Source organism: Equus caballus, chromosome 16, assembly GCF_041296265.1.
Source record: "Equus caballus isolate H_3958 breed thoroughbred chromosome 16, TB-T2T, whole genome shotgun sequence".
Lineage (NCBI taxonomy): Eukaryota > Metazoa > Chordata > Mammalia > Perissodactyla > Equidae > Equus > Equus caballus.
Window position 1 is genome coordinate 54875150 of NC_091699.1, and position 13003 is coordinate 54888152.

General features: G+C 40.3%; 1 protein-coding gene across 21 annotated transcripts in view; it reads right to left on the bottom strand.

Annotated features, from left to right (window-relative positions):
• NKTR (natural killer cell triggering receptor) overlaps positions 1–13003 on the bottom strand; it is a 52057-nt gene that overhangs the window by 4048 nt on the left and 35006 nt on the right. For 7 of the 21 annotated variants that reach the window (XM_070237905.1, XM_005600797.4, XM_070237904.1 and 4 more), the window contains 6 exons: positions 10165–10252; positions 9511–9656; positions 4576–7467; positions 2091–2186; positions 1288–1344; positions 164–268 (listed from right to left, as the gene is read on the bottom strand). In XM_070237905.1, coding sequence (XP_070094006.1) covers positions 164–268; positions 1288–1344; positions 2091–2186; positions 4576–7467; positions 9511–9656; positions 10165–10252 — 3384 coding nt within the window. Of the gene's footprint in view, positions 1–163; positions 269–1287; positions 1345–2090; positions 2187–4575; positions 7468–9510; positions 9657–10164; positions 10253–13003 lie in introns of those variants that run through there. The other 14 variants (XR_011426950.1, XM_070237908.1, XM_070237906.1 and 11 more) reach the window with 7 other exon arrangements.

Sequence of the window (13003 nt, forward strand, 5' to 3'; positions counted from 1 at the left end):
TTAATCAAAGGCCACTTTAAGTAGCTGCCTGTGGGTTGCTGAAATTCAAGAAGAGAAAGAAGTATTTCTGTCCTTAGAAGACTATGCTTTCTCTTCTACTAGCAGTCTATCACCTCGTACACCAAGTGCCCACAGTAACTTGCAGTGCACCAAGGAGACCCACCTGGACCGCCTGTTGTAACTTCTGCCTCGGTGGTAACTGTCACTCCTCTGGCTTCTACTTCGACTCCGACTCCTGCTATAGTAGCTATCGTAAGTGTAGGACCTGCTTTAACAGCAACAACAAACGCTAAATTTTCCCATTCAAATAACTCATATAATCCCTTTTTTTTTTTTAAGGAAGATTAGCCCTGAGCTAACATCTGCCAATCTTCCTCTTTTTGCTGAAGAAGACTGGCCCTGAGCTAACATACGTGCCCATCTTCCTCTACTTTATATGTAGGACGCCTACCACAGCGTGGCTTGCCAAGCGGTGCCATGTCCGCACCCAGGATCTGAACCGGCGAACCCTGGGTTGCCGAAGCAGAATGTGCGCATTTAACCGCTGCGCCACCAGGCCGCACCCCTCCCCCGCTTTTTTTTTTTTCTTTGAGGAAGATTAGCCCTGAGCTAACTACTGCCAATCCTCCTCGTTTTGCTGAGGAAGACTGGCCCTGAGCTAACATCCATGCCCATCTTCCTCTACTTTATACGTGGGATGCCTACCATAGCATGGCTTTTGCCAAGCGGTGCCATGTCCACACCCGGAATCTGAACCGGCCAACCCTGGGCGGCCGAGAAGAGAAAGGTGTGAACTTAACTGCTGCACCACCTGGCCAGCCCCCGTTTCTTTTTAGGATCTTAAGAGTGTTCTCTTAGAACATGGGCATTATATGACAGTGTGAGGACACATTTGCAGAACAAATACTGGAAACATTTCACAATTGCCCCAAATCAGACTTACCATATTAAATAGAAAAATGTTAATTTCTTTTCTGCATTAAAAAATATCACAAAATTAATACTGAGTTAGTTTGATTAGAATCTGGTGGATCTTATTAGGCAATTACATTCAATAAACACCTGCCATTACAATTTGACATCAGTTGTCACTTTTGATACTAGAGTTCAATGGGCCAACAGATAAAAACTGTCAAAAAGGCCTCATTTAGAAAGGGAATGATTTCATAAGACAAATACATGTGCTGAGTTTTTCCATACAACATTTGTTAAAGGGGAATTAAGGGTTTTATATAAGAAGGTCTTTCAATTTGGTCCCCGAGGTGGTCACCCAATCCCTGTCCATACCTGGACCGACTGTGGGGATCATATGAGCTGCTCCTGGATCTGCTTCTGCTGGATGTCCTAATAGTAATCACATGAAGGACCATCATCTTGTGGATCAGGACTGGCTATATCAAAAATCTAGACATTTATTTGCTCATCAAGGAGAAGACACAATGAAATCCAGCAGCTATATTTATTTCGTTTTCATATCAAAATATGTTGGATTTTTTCTTTTAAAGCATGTTGGATTTCGTGAGAAAGATTAAGTTTCATGCAATCCTTCTATGAGATGCACATAGAGGCATGGGGAGGCTCTGACTGGGTGGGAGGGGAAGGCCTGCACAGGTCGGACACTTAGAAGTAAAGTGAAGCTGCAGCAGCAGCAAATACCTTGAGAGGTGAAAGAGGAGTCAAAGAAGGTGGGAGAACTAGAAACCTGGGGCCACCCCACACACACTTCTTCCTTTGGTCCCCTTTTAACAATCCTCCTCTCCCAATCTCTACCCCAAGTCAAGAGGTGACTGCAGATGTGAACTCAGGGTAAGAAAGATGTACTGGGGGTGAAGGGGACGTGGAGGTGGTGGTCAGGGCCTCTCTTAAATATTCCTATCATTTCTCTTTCCTCAGTCTGATAAGATCCCATCCTGAGAAAGCCAGTAAGAAATCGGTGGCTCTCCAAAGGAAAGAACTACATGAGAAAATAGGCCTGCAGGGTATTCAGCAAGGATAGGATTCTTCTTAACAGCTACCCTACTCTGCTTGTGCAAGTCTTAAAAAGCAGACAGGATGGAGACCACACAGGAGGGTGGGATTCACAAACTCACCTGTGACTTTTGTAACTGCGGTAGGAACTACTCCGGCTCCTGGTGCGGCCTCTGCTGTACCATCCTCTGCTCCGACTTCTAGAGTAGCTTCTTGATCTACAATTAAAAGCGGACAAAAGAGAATTATATTAACTCACCATGCTGTTAAGATTACTCACAACTAGGACAGGACGGGGAAAATACAACAAGAGGAAAGGTCTTAGAAAGGTCTCTCACAAACTCCTCATGGAGAGTATGACAGTGACAGCTAAGGAGGGTTTAAATCGAACAGAATGAAATAAAGAAAAACCAGAAAAGGCTGCTACAGGTATGATCATAGGAGCCCTATCTGTAATGCCTGAAGAGGAAATAATCCAAATCTCCATTAACGGAAGAATGGGTTAAAAACAAATGATGCACAGATATATACTGAAATATCCTCAAGTAGGAAAATGAATGAACTCCAGTTACATGTATCAACAGATATCTCTTTGGAACATAATGTTCAGTGAAAAAGGCAAATACAGAACATCTATCTATATAAATATATATAAAAGGATTTTGTTAAAAAACATGCAAAAACAATATTGTATATGGGCAGAAACATTTGTGGTAAAACTATAAAGAAAAACAAAACTATAACAGAAGTTTAGGATAATGTTAACTCTAGGAGAGAACAGAGAAAGTAAGGTGGCACTAGGCAGGGGTACATCAGGTATGCCAAAGCTCTATTTTTGAAGCTAGAGACATTTTTTATTATTTTTTTCCACTTAATCATTTATTTTTTCCTATCTATTTAACATTTAATAATACAAACAAGAAACTTAAGTAATGCAATCCTGACCCTGGCATTCACTTGGCTCCCCACCCTTCTCCCCCTACTTTATACCTGTCATTCAGGAACAGAACAATACCCCTATGTATAGGCTACTTAGGTAGTATCTTCATAGGTTTTATTCAGTATGTACTTATGTTTTGGAAGACATGATCTGCTTCCAGTTTATCTGCAAGAGAATGAACACATTATGTTCTAGTAAGATTCTAATCACTTACTCAACAAACAATTACAGGGCAGACTCTGTGAGGTGACTGACAGATGAGCAGGAAACAGTCCCTGGCTTCAACGAGTTCACAGCCTAGTAGGAAGTCGGGCCCAGGCAGGTAAACAAAACAGGGAGGCAAAGTTTAGCTATCTCAGCCTACTCCCATTAGCTGCCTAACAGCAAATTCCTTAGCCTTTCTATGCCTGTCTGCCTTTGCAGAACAAAACAGCATGCACTGCAAAGGCAGCGGTAGAAAGGTAAATGAGAGTGGCCAGCAACACCAACAGCTCAGAACTGTCTGAATGTAAAGGGTAAGGCAGATGATGAGCACACAGGAGGCCAGAGTAGCTCAACAGGCAAGTGCATCTGGGAATATGAACCTGGAGAGAAAAGGCCAGGACTCACCAGCTCTCTGGGCCTGTTGGGAGTCAGGGCAGGAGCAGGAAGAGGAGACCACAAAAGAAGTACTGAATGGTCTGAGAGGGATGAGGAGAGCCAGAAGAGGGCTTCCAGAAGGACTGAAAACATGCCCTGGCACTGGCCATGTGGAAGTCGCTGAAAACCTTAGTCAATGTAGTGAGATGGGGGAGGGAAGGCACAGAAGATAGACTGCAAGCAACTGACGAGTAAATGGGAGACAGTTATTACAGATGGCAAGTGTTGGTTCTTACTGTTAAAGAAATCTGGGTAAGGGAAGAAAAAGACTGATAAATAACTAGAAAGGAAAAAAACACTCAAAGGATTCTTAGTGTATTTTAAGTTCAAGTGACAAAAATCAAGCACAAGATAATAAGAGATATGAGTAATTAAGAGGTAAAACCATGAAATAGTTACAAGGAAAAGAAAATAATACAAATTACTTATTAACTTCCTATCACCATCACCAATTCTTTTAGTTTTTAAAAATTCTCGTTCTCTGCACTATCCAGTCTATGTTGATGACAAAAGTTAGATGCAACTTGAACCAAAAAAAATAAATCTAAAAATGACTGTTTTTATCATTTCCCCTTTGAAGCAAAATCTACTAGATGCATGTCCTGGGCAGGTAACTTGGCCTCTCTGGCCCTCACATTCCACTTGTGTGAAATGGAGGATTAGATTAATGATCTCTAAATCCTATATGTTCTGTAAATTCAGGACTCTCTTCTAAGGCATCACAAACAGGCGAGAGAGCAGCCTCACAACTTTAAAGATGAACTTGCCACTTATCATGGCAACTCATTTCTATTGCCAGAGCACCTTAATTGATGGTAAGATTTTTACACTGAACTCAAATTCGTTCCCCTGAAATCTCCACTCCCTAAGTCCTCAATCTGCTCTCTGAGTCACACAGCACCAAGCCTTCTCTTCATTCCCTTCCAGGTATTTGGAAATAATGATCTTGTCCCTAATTGTGATGTTCTTCCAAGCTAAAGAGTAGCAGACTCTCCCTGATAAAGAGCAAGGAAAGAGATGTTGCTCACCGATAAGATGATGTGGAACTCCGTGATCGACTTCTTGAGTGACTGTAGGAGACAGATCTTGTTCTGTGTCTTGATTTGGTTTCAGATTTACTTCGAGATCTACTTGGACTCCTGGACTGGCTATCACCATCCCGACTAGGTGTCTGCTCATCACTTGAACTCTCCTGATTTCGTGGCCTCCGGTTTAAGCGTGCTGTCTTTCTTACTTCATCAAAGAGCGACCCAGGCCGAACTTTATTTTTGCTTTTAATTTCTATTCTCAAGCCCTGTGGTTTCATTTCAGGCACAGCGCTCAATGCCTTAACTTCCACAGCACTGGATGTGACAGCAGTTGGTGCAGCCAGGTTCCCCACACCTTGTAGGGGCTTCCATTTATTATCCATTGGGCTGATGTGGCTCTTCTCAGCCACCTCCTTCTTCACAACAGTGCTTTCTACAGCACTGGCTGAACTAGCAGAGCTGCCGTCCTGTCTCCCCACTTCCCCCATGATTTTGCCCTCAGATGTGCTGCTTTCCTGTTTTACCACCTCTGCCTCAGGAGGCTCTGTTTGCATATCCTGCTTTAGAACAATGTTCACATCCGGGCTGTCCAGCCTTGAATTTCCTAGAGGGGAGGCCCCCTCTACCTTTGCTGGGGAACTCCTATCAGGTGTGCAAATCTCCATGTTGTCATCTGTCTGAAGCACGTCCTCCACTCCACTTGGGACTCTTTCTTCAATATGCTGAATGTTTGGGGGAGGACTGGCTACATTTTCCTCAGTATTTAAAGCTGTGGGAGAAATGCTGAGTTTACTGTCATCTTTAGTAGGCTGATCAATATCTGATGAAATTGTTCCTATATTATGTTTACCTGAAAGGTTGCCATCTTCACAGGACTTCTCAGTTCTGGGAATATTTTCCTTTGTGGTCTCACTGTTTTCAGACACTTGTTTTTTCTCTTTTGCCTCCTGAGTAACTTGCTTTTCATTAATTTCCTCCTCCTCGTCTTCACCAAATTCTAGTGGAGGCTGCCAGTGAAACGCTTGTTTTCGTTTTGGAGGCTTGTGCTTTTTGTCTTTTTTCCCTTTCAATTTCTCTTTCACTTTTTTAGTGTGTTCCCTTTTAATATTTTCCTTTGACCCACGTTTGTGTTTCCGTGGCTTTCCTCTAGTGTTTTCTGCATTGGAATAGGACCCCTCAGAATCAGAGGTCGATGACCGCTGTTTGCTAGATTTCCAAGCACCATGAGCATCAGGCAATGAAGTATTTGCTGAAGACTTTGTTGTGGGTTTGGCTCTGATGTGGATTTCATCACACTCAGATTCCGAATCTGATGTGGCCTCACCTTCTTCCTTATCAGAAGATGGCCGGGAATTATTTTTACTGTTTTTAGTTACATCTTGTTCGGAATTTGACTCAGAGTCCCATTTACTCCCAGCATAATTCTTCCTTTTGGGCCTACTGCCATTTCTAAAGTGTTCAGAAAGATTCTCTTTCAAAGTTCTTTTTTTTGAACGAGGGCATTCCCGTTCAGGCTTGGATTTCTCTTCACCTCTGTTTTTCTCTTGTTTATTATTCATTTCCATTTGGACTTGCTTCTCTTTTTCCTGGGCTGACTGTGTAACCTGAACACTTGACTGCTCGCTGTCTGAGGAATAACCTAAAGATGATCTACTTTCGCTATACTTTCTCTGACACGAAGACTTGCTTCTGCCTTTGACGTATTTATTGCGAAGTGTCTTTTCAGAGCTGCTGCTGTGCCTTTTATTTGAAGGATTTTTCTTCCCACTGGATCTAAATTTTCTCTTGGCTCGTCTTCCATCATCAGTGCTAAGAGAAGAGTATGAAGATGACCTACTGCACTGTGAGTGATCGCTATATTTATTTCGTGAATGAGATCTAGATGACGGAGACCTGGACCTTGAATGTGAGCTAGCTGGACTTCGTGACCTTGTGTATGATCTAGAATAAGATCTACTCCTAGAAGATCTGCTCCTTGACCGGGGTGAACTTTCTGAACTTCTATCACTGTATTTTGAATAGGCACTCCGATCACTTTCTGAATTTTTTTCTCTTTTATGGTAGGATGATGAACTACCAGTCTCTTTAATATTTGCTAAACTATAAGTGCTTTGGATCGGCAGCAAATGAGTTGTTTTAGCTTTCATTTCCTGAATTCGCTCATAAGAGGGCTTCCAGGGCTTCTGTCCAGGCTTCCACCTTGAAGGAGGGGGACTGTCACTCAGTGGTATTACAGGAATATTTTCTGTCACCACTGGTTGTACTACAACATTTTCATTTTGTGGCACTGTTGCTCTTAAAGGTTCTGCTTTCACTGGTTTATTTTCACTTAACTGAGAGGCTGTTCTTCTTGGTGATTTTGATGCTGTCCTTTGGTGCCCCAACTTGGAACTAGATCTGGACTTTGATCTACTTCTAGAATGTGATGAAGATTTTGATGGAGTCCTTGATCTTGAGCTTCCTCTAGAGTAAGACTGTGAATGAGATTTTGATCTGTACGAGTCTCTGCTGGAGGGGGTTGAAGAGCTCTGATCATCCTTATCAGATTTAGACCAGTCCCTCTTTGATGAATGACGAGATGATACTGAGGAAGAACGAGATCTCCTTTCTCTATCACAAGAAGATTTCATTCTTCGGGTGGAAGATTTTGAGGATTCTATGTCAGACGGTACAATAATCCTTCTCTTCTTAGTCTGTTTGTGTCTTCTGCAATGTTTCTGCTTTTTAGCTTTCTTTTTATGCTTAACCTTTTTCTCTTTTCTGCGTTTTTTATGGTGACCATCAGAGTGTCTTGCTGTACTAAGATCTGAATAATATCCATTATAGGACCATGATCTGGATCTCTGGGACAAGCTTCTTTCATCCCATCGGCTTGAACAGGGGTCACTTAACCTATAGAAAAGGACACAATATGCATTCAGTTATCTACAAGCATGTTTTCTATATCCTTTAAAATTAAAACGCAGTCAGGGCTGGCCCAGTGGCGCAGTGGTTAAGTGTGCAATTCCGCTTTGGCGGCCCAGGGTTTGCCAGTTCGGATCCTGGGTGCAGACATGGTACCGCTTGGCAAGCCACGCTGTGGTAGGCATCCCACACATAAAGTAGAGGAAGATGGGCACGGATGTTAGCTCAGGGCGTTTTCCTCAGCAAAAAGAGGCGGCTTGGCAGCAGTTAGCTCAGAGCTAATCTTCCTCAAAAAAAATTAAAACACAGATGGTGACCCGGTGGCGTAGTGGTTAAGTGTGCGTGCTCCACTTCATCAGCCTTGGGTTTGCGGGTTCAGATCCTGGGTGCAGACCTACACACTGCTCATCAAACCACGCTGTGGTGGCATCCCACATATAAAACAGAGGAAGACTGGCACAGAGGAATACTGGCACAGATGTTAGCTCAGGGACAATCTTCCTCCTCAAGCAAAAAGAGGAAGATTGGCATAGGTGTTAGTTTAGGGCCAATCTTCCTTACTAAATAAATAAAACACATCTGTTGTCAATACAAATGCATTGACAAAAACCTAGTTAACAAGAAGTACTGACTCCATCCATACTTTAAGCACATGTAGGAAGGATAAATCAAAGAGTGATAGGACTGGTCTTGACCGTATAATTTCAGAGACACACACTGACAATTACTAACAGATTCACTTACAAAAGGAGTTTGTGCAAAGCAAAGAATTTCAAATTTGATAGGAAAATAGTTTTGAAAACCAAACCAACTAATCACAAGAGCACTGCTGACATACCAAGTTCCTGGCTATGATCCACGCATAACCCTCTGCCTCCAGGAACAATTTCTGAGGGAGAATCAAATCAAGTTCACAAATGATCTTGTTGATTCTCTGCAGATACAGGACGGCTGCCTGAACTTTAAGAGAGGCCTCTTCTTCTTAAGAAGCTAGCATAATTGTTTTATTTCAGCCTCACAGAGGTGATCAAGACTTTACCCTAAACTACTAACTACTAAACTACTTACTACAGAAACTGAGGAAAAAGTACATGAAAAGAGATGCAGGGGGCCAGCCCCACGGCCAAGTGGTTAAGTTCGAGCACTCCACTTCGGCGGCCCAGGGTTTCGCCGGTTCGGATCCTGGGCGCGGATATGGCACCACTCATCAAGTCATGCTGAGGAGGCGTCCCACATTTCACAACTAGAAGGACCCACAACTAAAAATATACAACTATGTACTGGGGGGCTTTACGGAGAAAAAGGAAAAATAAAATCTTAACCAAAAAAAAAGAAAAAAGATGTGGGCTTCACAGTCTCAGTGGTAATATCAGCGCTCAAAATTAAGTTCTCAGTACCACTGTCTAAACCACTTCTAGACAGCAGATGCACACCTTTTCCTCCCTCTTCCAATTTCAAACCATTCTGCTGGATGCCCACAGCGGAAAAGAGACTTCTACCATGAACAATTATACGAGGTCCCATTGGTCTATTTTTCACTAGGTAATCTGGGGCCAGCCCCATTTCTAAAATACATATTCCACTGTGAGGTGTCACTGAGAGTAAGATATGGGTACACTTCTGAAGAAGCAACAGTTCCTAGGATCAGAAGTTAATAATGCACACAGTGGGTACAGATTTTCCTATGTAACAATTCATTCATCAGCGACTAAGAGATCTGGCTAGGAAAGAATCTTCTATATAATTTTTAAGTCCTTATTATTTCTAAAATTGAACAAGAAATCTTTAAGAGCTTCAGCAGGTTTATAGTCTCTTGAGGGAAAATAGAATTTTGATATAAAAGCACCCCAAAGCCAATCAGCCCTCTTAGTTAACAGCACTACTTTTGCCAAGTGTTCCCAAATGTATTCTCTTTGGTCACAATCTAATTTTAAATGTAAATCTTTAATGAAAGTCCAAAACTAAGTCTCTATCCCCTTAACACTTAAAATATGGCAGGCACAGAACTGTGCTCATGCCCAAAGCTCTTACTTATCTCCTTTGCTCCACTTTTCTCCACTGGGTGGTCTGTATGCTCTCAACCTCTGCATTTCCTCTTTCCAGTGAGGAGGAGTTTCACTGCTATCATCGTCATCTGATTCAGAACAGGGTCTGGACCTTGGAGGTGTGTGATAGCGCTTTAAAAACAAAGATAGGAAAAACTATTTTAAAAATACCTCTCAATTATAGCCTGCTATAGGACAGAGTTAGGTATAAGACCTAATCTAAGACCTCACTCTAAGGCAATAATGATTAAAGTACTAAAAATAATATGAAGTTATGTCAAACATAAGAGACTTTTTTAAAAAAATGGGAAAGGCTGAGATTCACCTGTAATCACACATAAGACTTTCCTCTTTGAAGTCCTAATGGTTCACTCATGAACCTAGATTATTCAACATACTAAGATTTCTCAACATACTCACTGATTGTTTCACGTGTGCATTTCATACTTAAACCCATTCAAACACAGCAGTAAACTTTGATCTAATAGCAGTACCTTCCTATAACTATAGAGAATACAACTAGCTCGTTGAACAGATTTTGGATTATACCTAAAATTAAAGTTAGGATTTTGCCTATAGGTAAAAATATTTTACTGCTTAGATAAGTAATTTGAAAAAAGAAAAGTCGTAACACACATACAATTGTGCCCCTTCCTTTAATCTTCCGTCCAGACTTTGATACAGATGGTTTCTGATCACTTACAATGGGTGTAACATCAGGAATCTTCCTGGAAAAGAAGATTGAAAATTAAAAATAAGCAATTATGGGGCAGTTTTCTCAATGTATAAATGCAGAATTTAGGTTCTTATAATACAAAAACACTCCATTTAGATTGAAGACTTTCCAGAATAAGGCATTCCATATAACCTAATTTTTGAAGCAACACTTTAAAAGCCAAAGCTTTAAAAACAAAAAAAAAGAAGTAACCCAATTTGGTAGAAATACATGATACTAGTATCTATATTTTTAAGCACACTTTTTACTACTTTTAAACAAAATCCATTTTTAGATGTCACTTCTCAAAACAATGATGTTCTAAGGGAATCCTGAGGTATTCCTGACTCTGATGCTTAATTTTGCTTTTGTAATTTAATTTAATTTTATATTTTTAATAGCTGTGTCTCCCCACTTTACTATAAGCTGCCCCTCCTTCAATGCTCTGAATGTGCTGCCTTATCTTATGCGTAATTCTAAGAGTACAGTTTTTGTGGCAGTTCAAGTCCTTCACGCATGAGAAGTCTTTTCATACCTCAGTTTGTTTTCCGTTATTACTAACATAATGACTACCTTTTATTGAGTACTTACTATGTGTCAGGCATTACATTAATAAGCATTTTTTACATACTTTTTTCATTGGGTAAAATATACACAACAAAAAATTGGCCATTTTAACCATTTTTAAGTGTACAATTCAGTGGCATTAATTACATTCACAATGTTGTGCAACCATCACTACAGTCTTACCAAAACTTTTTCATGACCCCAAACCAAAACTCTACCCATGAAGCAACATCTCTCCACTACTCCCCCATTCCCTCAGCTTCTGGTAACTCTAATTTATGGCTAAGTAACATTCCATTATATGTATATACCATATTTTGTTTATCTATTCATCTGTTGGTGGACACTTGGGTTGTTTCCACCTTTTTGCTATTGTGAATAATGGTGCAAAGAACACTGGCTTACAAGTATCTGTTTGAGTCTCTATTTTCAATTCTTTTGGATATATACCTAGGAGTGGAATTGCTGGGTTACATGGTAAATCTATGGTTAACTTTTTGAGGAATCATTAAACTGTTTTCCACAGTGGCTGCATCATTTTAGACTCCTACCAGCAGTTTATGAGGATGCTAATTTCTCCATATCCTCACTGACACTAGTTTTTTTCTTTTAAATCATACCCATCCTAATAGTGAAAAGTGGTATCTCATTGGGGGTTTGATTTGCATTTCCCTATCGACTATGATAAGCATCTTTTCATGTGCTTATTGGCTATTTGGATATCTTTCTTGGAGAAATGTCCATTCAAGTGCTTTGCCCATTTTTTAATTGAGTTGTCTTTTTGTTGTTGTTGCTTGTGCTTTTGGCGTCAAAAATAAGAATCCATTGCCAAATCCAAGCTCAGGAAGATCTGCCCTTTTGTTTTCTTCAAAGAGTTTTATGGTTTTAGCTCTTATATTTAGGTTGTTGACCCATTTTGAGTTAATTTCTGTGTATGATGTAAGATAGGGGCCCAGCCCCATTCCTTTGCAGGTGGAAATCCAGTTGTCCAGGCAACATTTATTGAAGAGACCGTTCTTTCTCCACTGAATGGACTTTGTACCCTTGTCTAAAATCAATTGGCCACAGATGTCTGGGTTTATTTCTGGACTCTCAATTCTATTCCATTGGTCTATATGTCTATCCTTATGCCAGTACTACACTATTTTGATGACTGTAGCTTTGTAGTAAATTTTGAAATCAGGAAGTATGAGTTCTCCAACTTTGTCCTTATTTTTCAAGATTGTTTTGGCTATTCAGGGTCCTTTGAAATTCCATGTGAATTTGGATATTGACTTCTCCATTTCTGCAAAAAGGCTATTGGAATTTGATAGGGATTGCATTTAATCCATAGCTCGAGTAGTACTGACATCTTAACAATATTAAGTCTTCTAATCTATGAACATGAAATGTCTTTCACTTAGGTCTTCTTTAATTTCTTTCAGCAACATTTTGTAGTTTTCATTGTACAAGTCTTTTGCCTCCTTGATTAAATTTATTCCTAAGTACTTTATGCTTTTAGATGTTATTTTAAATGAAACTGCTTTCTTAATTTCTTTTTCAGATTATTCATTGCTGGTTGTTAATAAGCATTTTAAAGGCATTAGCTCATTTAATTCTCATAACAACACTACGAGGTAGGTACTACTATCATCTCCATTTTAAAGATAGGGGCCAGCCCTGTGGTCGAGTGGTTAAGTTGGCGCGCTCCGTTTTGGTGGCCTGGGGTTTCGCCAGTTCAGATCCTGGGCACGGACATGGCACTGTTCATCAAGCCATGCTGAGGTGGCGTCCCACATGCCACAACTAGAAGGACCCATAACTAAAAATATACAACTATGTACAGGGGGGCTTTGGGGAGAAAAAGGAAAAATAAAATCTTGAAAAAAAAAAGATAAAGAATTTTAAGACTAAGAGATTAAAAATCTTGCCCAAGGTCACAGAAAGAAATGAAACTTGACTCTTACAACCATTATTTAGGGTTTTCTAAAGCTCCAGGAACCTGGCTCCAGATAAGTATACAAAGTTACTATAATAAAATCTTGAGTTCTTGAAGCACACTTAATTCTAGCTTCCAACAACTGATCATTTAATCGCAAAGATCCTAATTAAATAGATTGATCTGCTATCTTTGTATGACAAACTACCAGCCAATTATGATTTAAAATAATTATGCATAAAATAACTTCCAAAGATGTTATTTGACCAAGAAGAGTGA